Source organism: Tachyglossus aculeatus, chromosome 1 (genome assembly GCF_015852505.1).
Source record: "Tachyglossus aculeatus isolate mTacAcu1 chromosome 1, mTacAcu1.pri, whole genome shotgun sequence".
NCBI lineage: Eukaryota > Metazoa > Chordata > Mammalia > Monotremata > Tachyglossidae > Tachyglossus > Tachyglossus aculeatus.
The window spans coordinates 66,411,298-66,432,805 of record NC_052066.1 but is presented as its reverse complement, the minus strand read 5'-3'; the positions used below and the strand labels follow the sequence as shown (position 1 = coordinate 66,432,805).

Sequence of the window (21,508 nt, the reverse complement as noted above, 5' to 3'; positions counted from 1 at the left end):
TTTCGGGAGACAGTGATGGTTCGGTTCATCATCCCCACGGGAGGAAGTGAGTGGGGGGAGTGCGCTAGTGATCCGGGCTCTCTGTTCCCACTCAGGAATCCGGCCAGGCCTCCCTATCCCCTCCAAGCCCCTTGTCATCCCCTCTCCTGGCTGGGCCGTGAGGTGGGGGGCGAAGATCCCAACCCAGGGCTTTCCCCCCCACCGCCTCCAGTTCGCCCACAGCCAGGAGCCAAGAGTCTGAACGCTCAGAGAAGCAGCATGGCTCAGTGGAAAGAGCACGGGCTTTGGAGTCAGAGGTCATGGGTTCAAATCCTGGTCTGCCCATTGTCAGCTGTGTGACTTTGGGTAAGTCACTTCACTTCCCTGTGCCTTGTTATCTCATCTGTAAAATGGGGATTAAGACTGTGAGCCCCCCCGTGGGACAACCTGATCACCTTGTAACCTTCCCAGCACTTAGAACAGTGCTTTGCACATAGTAAGCGCTTAATAAATGCCATTATTATTATTATTGGAGCCACTGGCTCCATCCATCTGGCTTAATATGTTAATATGTTTTGTTTTGTTCTCTGTCTCCCCCTTCTAGACTGTGAGCCCACTGTTGGGTAGGGACCGTCTCTACATGTTGCCAACTTGTACTTCCCAAGCGCTTAGTACGGTGCTCTTCACACAGTAAGCGCTCAATAAATACGATTGATTGATTGTGAGCAGGAAACCGTCTCATGGCCCAGGGCAAAGTCCACCATCCAGTAATTTGGCAGAGGAAACCCCAGGCCCACGAGACCCCCAAACTCCCAGGCCCTGGAGGTCACCTGCAGGGGAAGTTTAGAACAGAAGGAGAGGAAGATTCTGGCATCTCTCCAGTTGCCCGGGTTTTTCCCCTGCTGCCTCAGTGTTTCCCCTCTATTCTGATCAGCAAAACTCAGCGGTTTTGTGTGGCTAAAGCAGTGGGAACCCCAGATGAAATTTTCCGGACTTCAACTGGGCACCCCGCTGCCAGCACAGTCTCCTTTATTAGTTTGCTGCCCTGTAATTAGTTTTGTAATTGCTTTGTCCTTTTCCCCAGGAGATGTGGGCTCCATGCTCCACTCCAACCTTTCCCTGCCTTCCTCCAGCTTTCCAGTCCCAGGATCTCGCCTGTCCTCCAAGATCATTTAAACTAGCTGTGGACCTGCCATGATTTGCAGACATTTCACCCTCCTCAGGTTCATCCCCAGGTTCCCTTTGAGGTAGGGTCAATCTCCAGTCCTCCTCCTTTCAGTGCTCCCCTTACTTATTTACTTTTCCATCCCCCTCTCTCTTCCCCTTTCTTCCGCTCCTGACTCTTCCCTCTCCTCACCCCTCCTGCTTCCTCTATTCTTTAGTCTCATGCAGCGTGGCTCAGTGGGAAAGAGCACGGGCTTCGGAGTCAGAGGTCATGGGTTCAAATCCCAGCTCCGCCAATTAGCTGTGTGACTTTGGGCAAGTCACTTCACTTCTCTGGGCCTCAGTTACCTCGTCTGTAAAATGGGGATTAAGACTGTGAGCCCCCCGTGGGACAACCTGATCACTTTGTAACCTCCCCAGTGCTTAGAACAGTGCTTTGCACATAGTAAGCGCTTAAAAAATGCTATTATTATTGTTATTATTATTATTATGTACAACATCACATGGTCTCAGTTCAGCTATGTCCTCCCTCCCACTCCTTCTCCCTCCCACCCTCTCTCTCTTTCTGTCTCTCCATGACATAGTGGAAGGCCCCCTCCTTCCTCTCCCCCTCCTCCCCCTCTCCATCCCCCCACCCCACCTTATCTCCTTCCCTTCCCCACAGCACCTGTATATATGTATATATGTTTGTACGGATTTATTACTCTATTTATTTTATTTGTACATATTTATTCTATTTATTTTATTTTGTTAATATGTTTTGTTTTGTTGTCTGCCTCCCCCTTCCAGACTGTGAGCCCACTGTTGGTCTCTATATGTTGCCAACTTGTACCTCCCAAGCGCTTAGAACAGTGCTCTGCACACAGTAAGCGCTCAATAAATACAACTGAATGAATAGTGGCAAGAACACAGGCCTGGGAGTCAGAAAGCCATGGGTTTTAATCCTGCCTCCACCACTTGTCTGTTCTGTGACTTTGGGCGAGTCACTTCACTTCTCTGCGCCTCAGTTCCCTCACCTGTAAAATGGGGATTGAGACTGTGAGCCCCATGTGGAACAGGGACTGTGTCCAACCCGATTTGCTTGTATCCACCCCAGTGCCCGGCACATAGTAAGCGCTTAACAAATGCCGTAATTATTATTATTTTCTCTCTTTCCAGTCTCTCCTCCCAACCCAGTATTCTAGCCCTACTGGAAGGAACTGTGGGAAATTGGTGGGTTAGATTTCTGGCAGGCCAGGGTAGGGGTTTCATAGCCAGGCTCAAGAGGAAAGATTGAAGGGAAAGAGAAGATAATAATAATAATGGTGGCATTTATTAATCAATCAATCGTATTTATTGAGCGCTTACTGTGTGCAGAGCACTGTACTAAGCGCTTGGGAAGTACAAGTTGGCAACATATAAGCGCTTACTATGTGCGAAACACTGTTCTAAGCGCTGGGGAGGTTACAAGGTGATCAGGTTATCCCACGGGGGGCTCACAGTATTAATCCCCATTTTACAGTTGAGGTAACTGAGGCACAGAGAAGTTAACGTTACTCACCCAAAGTCACACAGCTGACAACTGGCAGACCCGGGATTTGAACCCATGACCTCTGACTCCAAAGCCCTGGCTCTTTCCACTGAGACACGCTGCTTCTGATCAAAGAAGATCAAAGGTCCTTTCCAATCTATCAAGTGGTGGTATTTGGATCTGTGCCTTTTATTCATTCATTCATTCAATCAATCGTGTTTATTGAGCGCTTACTGTGTGCAGAGCACTGTACTAAGTGCTTGGGAAGTACAAGTCAGCAACATGTAGAGATAGTCCCTACTCAACAACGGGCTCACAGCCTGGAAGGGGGAGACAGACAACAAAACAAAACATGTAGACAGGTGTCAAAATCGTCAGAATAAATAGAATTATAGCTATATGCACATCATTAACAAAATAGAGTAGTAAATATGTACAAGTAAAATAAATAGAGTAATACATCTGTACAAATATATACAAGTGCTGTGGGGAGGGGAAGGAGGTAGGGCGGGAGGGATCGGCGGGGGGGAGAGGAAAAAGGGGGCTCAGTCAGGGAGCCCCCTTTAAGCACTTGATATTCGCCCCGCCCCACAACTCTTATGAACATATCTGTACTTTACTTATTTATATTAATGTCTGTCTCCTCCTCTAGAATGTAAGCTTATTGTGGGCAGGGAGCATATGTACCTTGTACCCCCCCAGCGCTTAGAACAGTGCTTGGCACATAGTAAGTACTTAACAAATGCCATCATTATTAACTCTGTTATATTGTACTCTCCTCACTGCTTAGTACTGTGATCTGCTCACAATAAGCATCAAGTAAATACTAATGATGGTATTTGTTAAGCGCTTACCATGCCAGGCACTATACTAAGCACTGGGGTGAATACAAGCAAATCAAGTTGGACACAGTCCCTGTTCCTTGATCCCCAATTTATAGTAAATACCATTGATTGATTGAGCATTTACTGTGGGCAGAGCTCTGTATTAAGCTCCAAGACCCTGGGCAAGTCACTTAACTTCTCGGTGGCTCAGTTACCTCATCTGTAATAATAATAATAATGATAATAATAATAATGATGGTATTTGTTATGCGCTTACTATGTGCCAAGCACTATACTAAGCACTGGGGTGAATACAAGCAAATCAAGTTGGACACAGTCCCTGTTCCTTGATCCCCAATTTGTAGTAAATACCATTGATTGATTGAGCATTTACTGTGGGCAGAGCTCTGTATTAAGCTCCAAGACCCTGGGCAAGTCACTTAACTTCTCGGTGCCTCAGTTACCTCATCTGTAACAATAATAATAATAATAATAATAATAATAATAATAATAATGGCATTTGTTAAGCGCTTACTATGTGCCAAGCACTATACTGAGCACTGGGGTGAATACAAGCAAATCAAGTTGGACACAGTCCCTGTTCCTTGATCCCCAATTTATAGTAAATACCACTGATTGATTGAGCATTTACTATGGGCAGAGCTCTGTATTAAGCTCCAAGACCCTGGGCAAGTCACTTAACTTCTCGGTGCCTCAGTTACCTCATCTGTAGTAATAATAATAATAATAATAATAATAATAATAATAATAATGGTATTTGTTAAGCGCTTACTATGTGCCAAGCACTATACTAAACACTGGGGTGAATACAAGCAAATTAAGTTGGACACAGTCCCTGTTCCTTGATCCCCAATTTGTAGTAAATACCATTGATTGATTGGGCATTTACTATGGGCAGAGCTCTGTATTAAGCTTCAAGAACCTGGGCAAGTCACTTAACTTCTCGGTGCCTCAGTTACCTCATCTGTAATAATAATAATAATAATAATAATAATAATAATAATAATAATAATAATAATAATAATGGTATTTAAGTGCTTACTATGTGCCAAGCACTATTCTAAGCACTGGGGTAGATACAAAGTAATCAGGTTGTCCCACGTGGGGCTCACAGTCTTCACCCCCATTTTACAGATGAAGTAACTGAAGCACAGAGAAGTTAAGTGGCTTGCCCAAAGTCACACAGCTGACAAGTGATGTAGGCAGGATTAGAATCCACAACCTCTGACTCCCAAGCCTGTGCTCTTTCCACTATGCTACACCACCCCTGCACTTAGAACATGGCCTGGCCCATAGTAAGAAATCAGTGTTTGACAAATACCATAAAAAAGGTAGGTACAAAAGAGGAAGCAGCGTGGCTCAGTGGAAAAAGCACAAGCTTTGGAGTCAGAGGTCATGGGTTCAAATCCCGGCTCCGCCAACTGTCAGCTGTGTGACTTTGGGCAAGTCACTTCACTTTTCTGGGCCTCAGTGACCTCATCTGGAAAGTGGGGATAAAAACTGTGAGCCCCCTGTGGGACAACCTGATCACCTTGTAACCTCCCTAGTGCTTAGAACAGTGCTTTGCACATAGTAAGTGCTTAACAAATACCATCATTATTATTATTACAGAAAATCCCTGCCCACAAAGAGCTCTTCAGCAAGGGATTGTGGCTTCGAAGGAAAATGGAGCTGTCGCCGAGTGGCCCTGAGGGTGGGGTGACTAACCTGCAGTCAGTCAATCCTATTTGTTGAGCGCTTGTGTGCAGAGCACTGTATTAAACGGCTAGAAGCAGCATGGCGTAGTGGATAGAACAAGGGCTTGGGAGTCAGAAGGTCACGGGTTCTAATCCTGGCTCCGCCACTTCTCTGCTGGGTGACCTTGGGCAAGTCGCTTTATTTCCCTGGGCCTCAGTTACCTCATCTGTAAAATGGGGATTGAGGCTGTGAGCCCCACGTGGGGCAGAGACCATGTGTCAACCGATTTCCCTGTATCCGCCCCAGTGCTTAGCATAGTGCCTGACACACAGTAAGTGCTTAACAAAGGCCATTATTATTAACAGTATAGCAGATGCAGTCCCTGTCCACAACAAACTTCCTGTCTAGGAATAAGGGTGGGCAGAAATGAAGGAGGGCCCATCCTCCTAGCTTAGGGAAGCCAATGTCTTGGGGATGGCCTCCAGTTGCCATCTTGGAGAGTGTAGGGTGACCAGTTGGCCCACATTCACCTGGATGCTGAATGGGAAGATCCATGAGCCACTTGCACCTCTCCATAGCCTCCCTTTTTTTTGTCTGGGAATAGCAGCAGCACCGCTAAAGCCATATCCCGGAACGGGTGAGATCTTCGGGCGAACTAAAGCCATCCCAAAAAGTCAGCCATCTTCAGGTTTGTGCAAATTCTTTGACTTTCGTTGTAGTCTGAACTGTCCCGTAGGCAGCGGCATTCAGAGTCACTTCATTCAGTCATATTTTTTGAGTGCTTATTGTGTGCAGGGCACTGTATTAAGCGCTTGGGAGAGTACATTACAACAATAAACAGACCCATTCCCTGCCCACAACGAACTTTCGGTCTGGAACAGGGGAGACAGACATCAATACAAATCAATAAATGACAGATATGTACAGACGTGCTGTGGGGCTGGGAAGAGGGCGGGGAGAACAAAGGGAGCATGTCAGGGCGACGCAGAAGGGAGTGGGAGAAGAGGAAAGGGGGGGGTGCTTAGTCAGGGAGGTCCTCCTGGAGGAGATGTGCCTTCAATAAGGCTTTGAAGGGGGCCAGAGTAACTGTCTGTCAGATCTGAGAAGGGAGGGTTTTCCAAGCCAGAGACTGTGAGCTCGTTTTGGGCAGGGATTGTCACTGTTTATTGTTGTATTGTACTTTCCCAAGCGCTTAGTACAGTGCTCTGAGCACAGTAAGCGCTTAATAAATACAATTGAAGGAATGAAAGTGTACACTCATGTATGCATGTGTGTGTGTGTTGACGACCCAGGCTCCTTCCCCACCAGAAGCAGCAGCTTCTGTATCCTAGGGAGAAGAGAGACGAATGGAGGAAGGCCTCCTGGAGGAGATGTGATGTCAGGAAGGCTGGGAAGATGGAGTGAGGGGTTGTTGTCCAGATGTAAAGTAGGGGGAGTGTCCGACAAAAAAAAGAGGGTGTAAGCAAAGAGTTGGCAGTAGGAGGAACAAGAATGAGTGAAAAGTTCAAGCTGGGGTGCAGTGGGAGAGGAGTGAGGATAAGTAGGGGAAAACAGCTGATGGCAGGGAGTGTGTCTACCAACTCCACACTGAGCCCCCTCCTCCCCCTCCCCATCCCCCCCACCTTACCTCCTTCCCCTCCCCACAGCACCTGCATATATATACAGCATATATATATATATATATATATATGTTTGTACATATTTATTACTCTATTTTACTTGTACATATTTATTCTATTTACTTTATTTTGTTAATATGTTTTGTTGTCTGTCTCCCCCTTCTAAACTGGAAACCCGCTGTTGGGTAGGGACCGTCTCTATATGTTGCTGACTTGTACTTCCCAAGCGCTTAGTACAGTGCTCTGCACACAGTAAGTGCTCAATAAATACGATTGAATGAATGAATGAACTCTGCTGCATTGTACTCTCCCAAATAGTACAATGCGCTGCACACAGAAAGTGCTCGATAAGTACCATTGTTTGATTGATTGATTGAGCAAGGCACAGAGAAGCAGCATGGCATAGTGGATAGAGCATAGGCCTGAGAGTCGTCATGGGTTCTAATCCCCTCTCCACCCCTTGTCTGCTGTGTGACCTTGGGCAAGTCACTTTACTTCTCTGGGCCTTGGTTTCTTCATCTGTAAAATGGGGATTGAGACTGTGAGCCCCACATGGGGGAGGGGGAGGAAGAGGAGATGATGATGACGATGGAGGGGATTTCTTAAGCTCTTACTATGTGCCAGGCACTGTACTAAGCACCGGGGTGGATATAAGCAAATCAGGTTGGAAACAGGCCCTGTCCCACGTGGGACTCGCAATCTAAATCCCCACTTTAACGATGAGGGAATGGAGGTTCAGAGAAGGACTTGCCCAAAGTCATACAGCAAAAAAGTGGCAGAGCTGGGATTAGAAGCCATGATTATCTGATGCCCGGGCTCCAACCACTAGCCCACACTGCTTCTTATGGTCTTGTGGTGACCTCATGGGGGTCCCCCAGCTGCCAGGGGGAAAGATGGAGGCTCAGAAGCCCAGCCGTACCCCCCGCCCCCCTGCCCGAACCAGTACAAATCCCCAAAACTGGCCAGGGAGCAGATGGGGTGCGGTGGGGCGAATGAGAGAAATGAGTTGAAGATAGTGCCATGGTTTTGGGCTTGTGAGACAAGGAGGATAGTGGTGTTGTTTACAGTGATGGAGAAGACATGGGGAGGACTGGGTTTGAGTGGAGAAGATGAGAAGTTCTGTTTTGGACAGGTTAAATTGGAGGTGTCAGCGAGTCCTCCAAGTAGAGATGTCGTGAAGGCGGGAGGAAATGCAAGACGGTAGAGAAGAACCGTGGTCAGGGCTAGAGAAGCGGATTTGGGGATCACCTGCATAGAGACGATAGCTGAAGCCATGGGAGAAAATGAGTTCTCCAAGGGAGTGGATGTAGATGTAGATGAGAAGCAGCATGGCTCAGTGGAAAGAGCACGGGCTTGGGAGCCAGAGGTCATGGGTTTCAATCCTGGCTCTGCCACTTAATAATAATAATAATAATGATGGCATTTATTAAGCACTTACTATGTGCAAAGCACTGTTCTAAGCGCTGGGGAGGTTACAAGGTGATCAGGTTGTCCCACGTGGGGCTCACAGTCTTCATCCCCATTTTACAGATGAGGTAACTGAGGCACAGAGAAGTTAAGTGACTTGCCCAACGTCACACAGCTGACAACTGGCAGAGCCGGGATTTGAACCCATGACCTCTGATTCCAAAGCCCGCACTCATTTCCACTGAGCCACGCTGCTTCTCTTGTCAGCTGTGTGACTTTGGGCAAGTCACTTAGCTTCTCTGGGCCTCAGTTGCCTCATCTGTAAAACGGGGATTAAGACTGTGAGCCCCACGTGGGACAACCTGATCACGTGTACCCCCCAGCGCTTAGAACAGTGCTTCTCACCTAGTAAGCGCTTAACAAATGCCATCATTATTACTATTATTATTATTATGTAGGATAGAAGGGGAGTCAGAACTGAGCCTTGAGGAACTCCCACAGTTAGGGGGTGGGAGGCAATCAATCGATCGTATTTATCGAGTTAATGTGTTAATATGTTTTGTTTTGTTCTCTGTCTCCCACTTCTAGACTGTGAGCCCACTGTTGGGTAGGGACCGTCTCTATATGTTGCCAACTTGTACTTCCCAAGCGCTTAGTACAGTGCTCTGCACACAGTAAGCACTCAATAAATACGATTGAATGAATGAATGAATGAGTGCTTATTGTGTGCAGAGCACCATACCGAATACCTGGGAGAGTTCAGTATAATTGGCAGACAGGTTCCCTGCTCACAAGGCAGAGGAAGAGCCCGTGAAAGAGACTGAGAAGAGTGGCCAGAGAGATAGGAGACCTAGGAGAGGGCTGGGTCAGTGAAGCTGAGGTTGGATAATGTTTCCAGAAGAAGGGGGTGGTCCACAGTGTTAAAGACAGCTGAGAGGTCGAGGAGGATTAGGATGGAGTAGAAGCCACTGGAATTTGCAAGAAGGAGGTCACTGGGGTAGAAACCAGATTGGTGGGGGTCAAGGAGAGAATTGGAGGAGAGGAAATGGAGGAAGCAGGGGTAGAAAACTCGCTCAAGGTATTTCTAGACTGTGAGCCCGCTGTTGGGTAGGGACTGTCTCTATATGTTTCCAACTTGTACTTCCCAAGCGCTTAGTACAGTGCTCTGCACACAGTAAGCACTCAATAAATACGATTGAATGAATGAATTTGGAAGGAGAGGGAGCCTTGGAGTCAAGGGAGGGTTTTTTAGGCCCTTCCTGCTGAGTACTATGGCTCAAAAGTAGCAACAGTGTTCATTCAAAGGAGCTCGGAAGGGAACCCAGGAGCTCAGGAACGAGTGTGGAGTGGGTCAAGTGTCCCCTGAAGAAATACTAATAATTGTGGTATTTGTTAAGCGCTTGCTATGTGTCAGGCACTGTACTAAGCCCAGGGATGGATACAAGCAAATTGGGTTGGAAAAAGTCCCTGTCCCCCGTGCGGCTCACAGGCTCAATTCTCGGTTTACAAATGAAGGAACTGAGGCTCAGACTGTGAGCCCACTGTTGGTTCGGGACTGTCTCTATATGTTGTCAACTTGTACTTCCCAAGAGCTTAGTACAGTGCTCTGCACACAGTAAGCGCTCAATAAATACGATTGATTGATTGATTGATTGAAGTGACTTGCCCAAGGTCACATAGCTGACAAATGGCAGGGCTGGAATTAGCACCCATGACCTTCTGATCCTAGGCCCGTGCTCTGTCCACAACGCCATGATGCTGTACTTTGCAAAATGGCACTTATGCCTTCATTCCATCCAACGTTTAGAACAGTGGTTGGCACATAGTAAGCGCTTAACAAATACCATTATTATCATTATTATTATTATTAGAGAAGCAGCATGGCTCAGTGGAAAGAGCCCGGGCTTTGGAGTCAGAGGTCATGGGTTCAAAGCCCAGCTCCGCCAATTGCCAGCTGTGTGACTTTGGGCAAGTCACTTAACTTCTCTGTGCCTCAGTTACCTCATCTGTAAAATGGGGATTAAGACTGTGAGCCACCCGGGGGACAACCTGATCACCTTGTAACCTCCCCAGCACTTAGAACAGTGCTTTGCACATAGCAAGCGCTTAATAAATGCCATTATTATTATTATTATTCCATTATAAGACATATGCCAATGTATGTTTCCATGTTAGGCATTTTATTTTCAAGGTATTAAGCGCTCACTATTTCCCAGCCACCATACTAAGCGCTGGGGAAGATAACAGTAATAATAATTGTAGTATTTGTTAAGCGCTTACTATGTGCCGGACACTCTACTAAGCACTGGGGTGGATACTAGCTAATCAGGTTGGACACAGTCCCTGTCCTACAGGGGCTCACAGTCTTCATCCCCATTTCACAGATGGGGGAACTGAGGCCCAGAGAAGTGAAGTGACTTGCTCAAGGTCACACAGCAGACAAGTGGCAGAGCTGGGATTAGAACTCATGTTCTTCAGATTCCCAGGCCCAGGTTCTATCCCTTAGGCCGCACAGGTTCTCTAGTGCATTGTGATGGTTTTTAGAATTTCAGCCCAGAATCCTGAGCACTACTTGCAGAGAGACGCGAATTCCCTCCTTACCTTACCATTTTGGCCCTCCTGGCCACCTGAATCAACAATGTGGCGGATGTTGCTTCAAAACTTTAGATTGGAATGATTCCCTTCTTCAATGGCAGAAAGGCCATTCCACACATTTAAAAAAAAAGCCAAATCTGTGGTGGTACAAAAGAAAAAAAAATCACATTTATTTTACAAGCCAGTATTTTCCTAAAGTAGTATACACAAAGGAAACCGTTGAGCTGTTTGTAGGAAAACAGAATAGAATTTTTGGAAAATACATTACAGAAACATCAGTTAGCATTGTGCTTAAGACTTTCAAATAGACTGGTTTAAAAAGTAGCACACTAAGTGAATATTGCAAGTTATGAACAGCATAGAAAAGTGTATACAGACACAATAATGAGATCTTAATGAAAGCTTAATAGAAGTCGTCTGCTGAGTCTTCTACAGCCTAGCTAGCCATCTGTATCGAGTCCTCAATCCAAACTCGGGAAAGGACAGCGTCTCTTCTATGCTTCACATCCCAAACCACAGTTTTACTTCTTCAGTACTCCAGAATAACTCCCTAGTGTAATTTGACTTTGGAATATACTTGTTCTTTTCCCCTGTTCCATCCCTTCTTCGGTACCAATTTTGGTTGTGTCTCTGCTGTCCCCTTGGAGAATCACTTTGTCTAAACTGTTTTCAACTGCAAATAAGGCCCCAAGAGAACTGAGTGTTTCCTGGCCTAGAAGTGAGTAGAGGGGAAAAGAGGAAAATGTAAACAAAGCCTCAAAAAAGTCCTCTAAGCCAAATCCAAGGTGGCGCCTAGCTTCAGGGCGTCTCGGAAAAACCGCAGCAAAGCTTTGAGCTAACAGGATTCCCACAGTCTTCGAGGACTCTCTTTGCCTCTTTTCCGACAGCTCTGATATTGTTCTCCTCAAATCCGGGACCTGGAAGACCCGAAGCTTCACTAGAAGCCCTTACAATCTCCATCCCTCTATTTCTGGACTCTGAAGGGTACAGGGTTTCAGTCCAGATGCAGTTTAAATATAATTACATTGTGTACATTGCCATTTTATGTCTGCGCCAAGCCCCCAGAGGACTTAGATGACTCTGGCACTGAAAGACCAAAGCCTCCGGGTTTGTGTTAGCTCTTTCCCACATGGATTCTCCAGGGATGGAGAGAGCTGGAAGAGGTGGTAGAGGTCAGAGACCCCGAGAGGTTGGGAGGTGGGGCAGACAGCTCCAGTGCGGACCAGACCCGTGATCTATCCCTCCTCTCCCCCTTCCCACTCTTTACCAACTCTTGGCCCCGCTGTAGAATTGGCAATGTGGGGAAACCGGGAAAGGGGCTCGCAGAGCGTCAACACCTAGGCAGCTCTGCATCCCATCCCATCCCAGGAACCTTCGGCTCCCTAACAGTGACAGCGTCAGCAGAAGCCAGGACCGTGCTGACTGCTGGAGTCCTCTAGACTGTAAGCTCGTGGCGGGCATGGAATGGGTCTGCTTATTGTTCTACTCTACTCCCCCAAATGCTTAGTACAGTGCTGTGCACACAGTAATCGTTCAATAAATCCGATTGACTGACTGATAGGATAGGATGTTGCCTGGTTGGGCTCTCCCCTGGGGACGTTTCTTAAGTCCAGAGTGCAGGCTATTGGGCCTGGTGGGGAAGAGGGAAGGATTCTTCAACCCCTGCCAACCTGTCGGCACCAAAGGTGACCAATCCACCCCTTTTCCCCTGCCCTCCACCTACTGACCCCTGTTCCGCCCTCAGCAGACCCCTCTGTGACTAAGTCACGATGAATTCCACATCATTTGTCTCTTTTCCAGTCTCCCCTGTGAGCCCCATGTGGGACAGGGACCGTGTCCAACCCTATTTGCTTGTATCCACCCCAGTGCTTAGTTCAGAGCCTGGCACATAGCGCTTAACCAGTCCCATAATTATTATTTAAATATATGAATATTTATGCCACAACTATGCCATAAGTGTTTGGATTTTTTTTTTTTTTTGGTGGTTGTTGTTGTTATTAAAAGCCATCCATCTATGCCCTTTCGGTCTCAGTCTTAACAAGTCCTCTGTCTTATATAGAAGAAACTCAACCTATAAAGTTTTTATATCTCTCAAGTGCAACTAAGTCAAAAAACTATTACTCTTATATAACCATTCATGTTCAATTTCTATAGTACACACTGTAGTCTAAACATTTTCTAAAGTGCCTATAAATATGCTTATACAAATTAGCAATATATCATCAGGAATACAGAGGTAAGATTTTTTTTTTTTCCTACAATACAGGATATGAAGGGTCTTGACTGCAAATAAAAATTACACACTTTACAGATCCTTTTTTTAAGTTCTTTTCAGAATTCGAACATAAGAGAACAAACTGTATTTACTGTCAATTGTGTATAATCTACTAACATTGGTTCCAATCCCAAATAATTCTTCAGAGAACAACAGATAAAAAGAAAACTGCTTCTTGACTTGTGCTTGTTTAGAAATGGCTATTTCAGATCTATTTGGGATCCAGTATCATTTGCTAAATCATAGAGCGGTGGGCCTGAATTTAGATTGTGCAAATGCTTAAAGTGACCATTAGCCATTATTATTACTAGACGGAAACACTCTTGATAAAATCGGGACAGAGTTTTATGGCAGTTAAGGAGTTTAAAAAAATAAGAGATCGAGCAAACGTCCAAATATTTTCCCCTAGAAGATCACTAACGTCACTCCTTCCCCTGGATGCAACCCATTCTTCTTATGGCCCAGAATCCTTTCCCCCACATTTTTTTCCTGTGGATGCTGACCGGCCTTGTGGAGTTTGAGGACCTTGACAATCTTTCAGCAGTTCTAAACTGTTGGTTCATTTCTGTAATAGAACTAGCCATCAGATAGACGAGTCCAACGGATAACCTGGAGAACTGGGAGTTGTCTCATGGTCTTCGATTACAAGTTTGCATCCCAAATAGCAAATGTAAAGTGGGGAGGGTGAAGTTGGGCCATGAGGAGGACTGTTGTAGTCACTCTCCCAAGTACTTAATACAGTGCTCTGTACACAGTAAGCACTCTAGAAATACCATTGATGGTGATGATGATGATGACTATTTCTGCTTTCTTCAGAAGGTATGGAGGGCCGAGCTACTTATTGCTGCTGGAATCTTCAATCTATCGTCTCTTGACTTTTTTTTTAATGGCATTTGTTAAGCACTTACTATGTGCCAGGCACTGTACTAAGCAGCGGGATACATGCAAGTTAATCAGGTTAGACACAGTTCGTGTCCCACAAGGGGCTCATGGTCTTAACCCCCATTTTACAGATAACTGAGGCACAGAGAAATGAAGTGACTTGCCCAAGGCCACACAGCAGGCAAGTGGCGGAACGGGGATTAGAACCCAGGTCCTCTGACTTCCAGGTACTCTTTCCACCTGACTGTGCTGCTTCTCTTTTGCAAATTTAATTTCTGATATGATGCAGTCCAGCAAATAACCGCTCCCCTGGGCACCTGAGCTAGAGTGAACAGATTTTTCTGGATTCCTACACCAAATACTACAGGCCTTAAGTGAGCTGCCACTTTTCAGATCCAACCACACCTATTCCAGGCAGGCCCTCCCTCACATCCTCCCAGCCCTAAATCCTACCCTATTTCTGAGCTCTCTCTGTGTGTTGTGCAAGCTAGCTATCAAGAGGACAGGCAAATCAGGTTGTTTTTCCCCCCAGCTGTATCCCTGATTTATTGTACAAAGTTCCTATAAATACTATTTTTTAAGGTAAATACACATTCTGACTTGTAAATCGCAACAAGTTCTGCTCTTTAGAACACACTGTAGTCAGGCTTACAGTTTGAAAGCAGTACAAACATAGAAAATAATATTGTGTATTCTGTTGTGTGGGCGTTTTGTACAGCATGCCAAATGGAGAAACAGGAGGATGATATATCAGACAGCTTCTTGCCTCCTAAAGTGCTCACTGCCATAACAAATAAAAAATCGTAATGCCGCAGTACTGACAATGCACCAACCAGCTAATTCTGTGCTGTCAGAGACAGGACGGACCCCAGAGAAGTTTTTTTCATCTCCAATTATTTTAGCCTCGTCGTCACCATTCTGGACTTTCAGATTTCCTTGGCATCTCAAAAGATTGAAAGCTTGGAGAAAAACGGCAAACTGCTGAGATAGTACTAAACTAAAATACTCAGCATAAAAGGATTTTGGGAAAAATTGTTGGATGTGTTAAGGTGAGCACAGGCCTGGGAATCAGGGGAGCTGGGTTCTGATCTCAGCTATCCCACTTGCCTGTTTGCTGCGTGACCTTGGGGAAGTCACTTAACTTCTCTGAACCTCAGTTTCCTCACCTGTAAAATGGGGTTTAAATACCTGGTCTCCCTTCCACTTACACCGTGAGCCTCATGTAGGACAGAAACTCTGTCCAACCTGATTAACTTATATCTACCCCAGCGCTTAGAACAGCGCTTGGCATATAGTAAGTGCCTTTTTTTCCTAATGGTATTTAAGCACTTACTATTTGCCAGGCACTGTACAAAGCACTGAGTAGATACAAGATAATCAGGTTGGACGCAGCCCACGTCCTGCATGAAGCTAACAGTCTTAATCCCCATTTTTACAGATGAGGTAACTGAGGCACCGAGAAGTGAAGTGATTTGCCCAAGGTCACATAGCAGATAAGCTGAGGAACAGAGAATAGAACCCAGGTCCTCTGACTCTCAGGCTCATGGTCTATCCACTGGGCCATGCTGCTTCCCTATGTACTCCAGCACTCAGTACAACACTTGGCACATAATAAGTGCTTAACAAATGCCACAGTTATTATTATGACAACTGCCTTTGAAGGTGATATTTGTTGTGTCCTTTCTCTAGCAGTCCTAATCACGGTACTGTGTTGGGAACATGTCACAGATATCACATCTTGATTCACCATTTAACATGCAACCCTCCCAGCTTCAAATGATTATTAGAAATGCAGGCTTCAAACAGAATCGCAATCCAAATTTCCCCAAGCCAGTTTAGAGTTTTGCACACCAAATAAATCAAACAAAATCTTTCCTAAACCCGACGGGGTTGTTCGCTGTAGCATTTCCACATTTTTAGTAGATATTTTTCTGCATGTTTGCCAGTGGGTGTCTTCTAGCCCAGACACCCTGAGAGTTTTAAGGGTTTTTTTTTTTGCCAAGGATCATGGCCATTAAGAATAGTGGGACCTGGATACAGCAGTGCGGGACTAAAGCAACCATATGGAGAACCTGAATTTAAAACTCTCTGTTGGCTGGGAAGGAAGGAAGGGAGGGGAGTGTGATGGAAGGGGAAGGGGGAAGGGAGGGAGAAAGGAAGGAATAAAGGAAAAAAGGAAGGGAAGAAGGAAAGGAGAAAGGAGAGAGGGAGGGGCGGAGGAGAGAGGGAAGAAAGAAGGGAAGGATGGAAGGTAGAAAGGAAGGAAGGAAGGGAAAATGGGAGGGAAGGAAGGAGGGGAGAGAGGAAGGGGAGAAGGAGGGAGGGAAGAAAGGATGGGCGAGAGGGAGGAGGGAAGGAGGGAAAGAGATGCTGCAGAATTGTCTGTTTAGCTTGGGTTCTGCGTTGAGCACTTTCCCCTTGGACTGGGGCTTAGCTTTTTACTTCTAAGAGTCCCAGTGTGTGCAGGGCTCTATGGTCTGGAACTGCATTCCTGGGGCCGGGCTAAGGAGAATGGCAGTTTGCATCTCTCCAAGCTATTCCAAGTCAGACAATCCATATGGAGTCTATAATGAGAGCAGCAGGAATGGAGACCCTGGGAGGTCCAACAGGAATTTAGATGGTTCCAGATGAAGGGAATAGTGATTTTAGTATAGAAGCCTATGTACCAGGTAGTTTTTGTCCCCATGATGCTTTGTGGCAATTAGTTTGGGTTTTTTTCCTTGAAAGCAATCGACTGGGAAGCAGGGTGGCCTAATGGATGGAGCATAGGCCTGGACGTCAGAAGGACCTGGGTTCTAATCCCAGCACTGCCACTTGTCTGCTGTGTGACCTTGGGTAAGTCACTTCACTTCTCCGGGACTCAGTTACCTCATGCGGAAAATGGGGAATAAGACTGTGAGTCCTACGTTAGACAAGGACTGTGTACAACCTGATTTGCTTGTATCTACCCTAGCGCTTAATAGAGTGCCCAGCAATAGTAAGCTCTTAATAAATACCACTAAAAAAAATCAATTTCTCAAGTGCCCACAGGATGAAACTCGTGAGTCTTAATTCACGACCAGGGTGACGAGTTAAAAGAGAAAAACACCTTTCGTACTAAAACAAATCTGTTATTGTTACGAGTTAGATTTAAGAAAGCTCAGATATATTAAAACCATCCGTCAGACAGACCCAGGAATACGTACGCCTCATCAGCGCACGTGTTAACTTTCATTAGATGCGGGTTAGAAAGTCTGCGTTGGAAAAAACAAATCCGCCAGACAGAAAGGTACAAAAAACTTGACGGGCAACATCCCTCGGCGCGGGCCCGATGGGTCAGCCGTCTCACACCGTGGTCTCTATCGTTTCGATCACTTCCAGGTCGGACTGCGACGGCGAGAGAAGGGTGCATTCATCCGGCTCCCAACTGCTCTCCGGGCTGTCGTCCTCTTCCGAGCTCAATTCCCCTCCTTCCTCGGTGTCCTCGTCGCAAGACTCCACGTAGTGAGCCCCGATCGCGTTGATGCCCGAGTCCTCGGAGCTCGAGGGAGAAGAGCAGTGATCTATTTTTGGCGTATCGTTCTCTTTCGAAGCTAAGGCACCTTGGGCAGGGAGCTCCTCCGGGCTCACTTTCGGGGGATGGGGAAGCGGCTGCTTCTGAACATAGCACATCTTCCCGTTGATGCACTTAACCTGATAGTTGTCGATGAAGAGGTCTGAAATGGTACAGTACCTTGGCGAGTCGGGGGGCAGGGGGGGCTGGAAGACCGATGAGAATTTCAAAAAGTGTTCGGCGAGGGAGACCGAGATCTGGATGGTGTTCGTGGGCTCTCTGGGCCTGGCGGGAATTTCGGTGCTTGGAAGCTGTTCGACGGGGGTCATGGGCTGATACACGTATTTGCCTGCGGGAAACACAAAGAGAGCAGAGGAAATCCTAAAGATGCCTCTCACAGGGTACCTTCTTGAACTTTCTACTAAGTCCTCGTTAGAGCCAAAGGATCCTATAAGGTCCTCTAGACTGGAAACTCACCGAGGGCAGGGAATGTGTCCGTTTATTATTCTATCGTACACTCCCAAATGCTTAGTAAAGTGCTCTGTGCACAGTAAGCGCTCAGTAAATGACTGAATGAATGAATACTTCACTAATTTCCAAATAAACAGTCAGTGAAACCCTATTATATAACAGTAACAATAATAATTAGGGTATTTCTTAAGAGCTACTATGTGCCAAGCACTGTACTAAGTGCTGGGGTAAATACAAGGTAATCAGGTTGCCCCACATGGGGCTCAGTCTTAATCCCCATTTTACAGATGAGGGAACTGAGGCACAAAGAAGTTAAGTGGCTTGCCCAAGGGCACACAGCGGACAAGTGGCAGAGCCAGGATTAGAACCCATGACCTCTGACTCCCAAGCCCATGATCTTGCCACTAGGCTACGCTGCTTCTCTATAGGTGACGTTTTTAACCACGTCTATTACTGTGGGGAGTTGGTCCCTCAATAGATCAAGTACTCGTTTTATTGAGTGTATACTGAGTGCAGAGCACTGTCTTAAAACTGGGGAGAGCACAATACAACAGAGTTGGCAGACACGTTCCCTGTCCGCAATGCGCCTACAGTCTGGAGGGGGAGGCAGGCATTAAAATAAATTGCCTATGTGTACATAAGTGGGGCTGGAGGTGGGATGAATAAAGGGTACAAATCCAAGCACGAGGGTGAGGCAGTAGGAGAAGGAGTAGAGGAAATGAGGGCTTGGTCAGGGAAGGCCTCTTGGAGGAGATGGGATTCTAATACGGCTTTGAAGTTGGGGCGAGTGATCGCCTGTCAGACATGGAGTGGGACTTCCATTCATTCTTTCATTCATTCCATCGTATTTATTGAGCGCTTACTGTGTGCAGAGCACTGAACTAAGCGCTTGGGAAGTACAAGTTGGCAGCATATAGAGACAGTCCCTACCCAACAACGGGCTCAGGCTAGAGACAGGATGTGGGCGAGGGGTTGGTGGCAAGATAGATGAGACTGAGGTAGAGTGAGTAGGTTGGAGTTTAGAGGAGCAAAGTGAATGTGCTGCGTTGGAATAGGAAATCAGCGAGGTAAGATAGGTGGGGGCGAGCTGACTGACTGCTTTAAAGCCAATGGTAATGAGTTGCTGTTTGATGAGGTGGTGGATGGACAACCACTGGAGGTTCTTGAGGAGTGGGGAAAGATGGGCTGAACTTTTTTTAGAAAAATGATCCACACAGCAGAGTGAAGTACAAACTGGAGTAGGAAAGAGATAGAAGCTACGGAAGTCAGCAAGGAGGCTGATACAGTTGATAAGGAGGGATGGGATAATGATAACAATAATAATAATAATGTTATTTGTTAAGCGCTTACTATGTGCCAAGCACTGTTCTAAGTACTGGGGTAAATACAAGGTGATCAGGTTGTCCCACGTGGGGCTCACAGTCTCAATTCCCATTTTACAGATGAGATAACTGAGGCGCAGAGAAGTTAAGTGACTTGCCAAAGTGGCTGCAGCAGGTAAGTGGCTGAGCCGGGATTAGAACCCATGACCTCTGACTCCCAAGCCTGTGCTCGTTCCACTAAGCCACACTGCTTGGATCAACGTGACAACAATCTGGAAAGAGCAGATTTTAGCATGGCTCGGTGGAAAGAATATGGGCTTTGGAGTCAGAGGTCAGGGGTTCAAATCCCGGCTCCGCCAGTTGTCAGCTGTGTGACTTTGGGCAAGTCACTTCACTTCTCTGGGCCTCAGTTACCTCACCTGTAAAATGGGGATTAAGACTGTGAGCCCCCCGTGAGACAACCTGATCACCTTGTAACCTCCCCAGCGCTTAGAACAGTGCTTTGCATATAGTAAGCGCTTAATAAATGACATTATTATTATTATTTTAGCGATGCTGTGAAGGTACAACCAACAAATTTTCACAATGTCTATTAATATCAGTAGTTGGTACTTAGTACTTGTCCATGAAAACTCAACATTTTTCACAAGTATTAATTTCTGATTTTTTTTGATAGTCCGGTGAAATAGCTAGGTGGCTAGAATGTCTATTTTACCAATGTAGAAAATGAAAGTTTCAGTGTAAACTCCTTGTAGGGAGGGAATGTAACTGACTGATGGATTCTGCATCTATTCCCATCTCACAAGCCCGCAACCTTGGTGTCGTCCTCGACTCCGCTCTCTCATTCACCCCACACATCCAATCTGCAATCTGTCACCAAAACCTGCTGGTCTCACCTCCGCAACATCGCCGAGATCCGCCCTTTCCTCTCCATCCAAATCGCTACCTTGCTAGTTCAATCTCTCATCCTTTCCCAACTGGATTACCGCATCGGCCTCCTCTCTGATCTCCCATTCTCCTGTCTCTCCCCACTTCAGTCTATACTTCACTCTGCTGCTTGGATTATCTTTCTAAAGAAATGCTCTGGGCATGTCACTCCCCTCCTCAAAAATCTCCAGTGGTTGCCTGTCAACCTAGGAATCAGGCAAAAACTCCTCACTCTCGGCTTCAAGGCTGTCCATCCCCTCACCCCCTCCTCCCTTCTCTCCTTCTCCCGCCCGGCCCGCACCCTCCGCTCCTCTGCCACCACTAACCTCCTCACTGGGCCTCATTCTCGCCTGTCCCGCCGTCGACCCCCGGCCCACATCCTTCCCCTGGCCTGGAATGCCCTCCCTCCACACATCCGCCAAGTTAGCTCTCTTCCTCCCTTCAAAGCCCTACTGAGAGCTCACCTCCTCCAGGAAGCCTTCCCAGATTGAGCCCCCTTTTTCCTCTCCTCCTCCCCATCCACCCCCCTGCCCTACCTCCTTCCCCTCCCCACAGCACTTGTATATATTTGTACAGATTTATTACTCTATTTTACTTGTACATATTTACTATTCTATTTATTTTGTTAATGATGTGCATATAGCTTTAATTCTATTTGTTCTGGCGATTTTGACACCCGTCTCCAAGTTTTGTTTTCTTGTCTGTCTCCCCCTTCTCACCTGTCTACATGATTTGTTTTGTTGTCTGTCTCCCCCTACTAGACTGTGAGCCCGTTCTTGGGTACGGACCGTCTCTATATGATTCCGACTTGTACTTCCGAAGCACTTAGTACAATTCTCTGCACACAGTAAGTGCTCAAAAAAAAGCGACAATGAATGAATGAATCTATTCAATCGTATTTACTGAGCACTTACTGTGTGCAAAGCACTGTACTAAGCACATGGGAGAGTACAGTATAACAACAGAGGCATTCCTGCCCATAACGAGCTCACAGTCTAGAGGGGGAAACAGACATTAATATAAATGAATAGTTAAATAAATAAATAAATTTCAGACATATACATATGTGCTGTGGGGAGGGAGGATGAATGAAGGAGCAAGTAAGAGCGGCACAGAAGAGAGTGGAAAAAGTGGAGAGGAGAGTTTAGTCAGGGAAGGTTTCTTGGAGAACATATGCCTTTAGTAAGATTTGAAGTGGAGAGAGCAATTATCTGTCTTTTAGACTGTGAGCCCACTTTTAGACTGTGAGCCCACTGTTGGGTAGGGACTGTCTCTATGTGTTGCCAATTTGTACTTCCCAAGC

At 46.3% G+C, this 21,508-nt stretch overlaps 1 protein-coding gene across 1 annotated transcript in view; it reads right to left on the bottom strand.

The window, feature by feature from the left end:
• Positions 1-16,896: 16,896 nt before the first annotated feature.
• The window catches only part of C1H3orf70 (chromosome 1 C3orf70 homolog), a 63,486-nt gene continuing 58,874 nt past the window's right edge, over positions 16,897-21,508 (bottom strand). Inside the window, exon 2 of the mRNA XM_038745087.1 lies at positions 16,897-17,834. Coding sequence (XP_038601015.1) covers positions 17,278-17,834 — 557 coding nt within the window. The 3' untranslated portion in view covers positions 16,897-17,277. The remainder of the gene's footprint in view (positions 17,835-21,508) is intronic.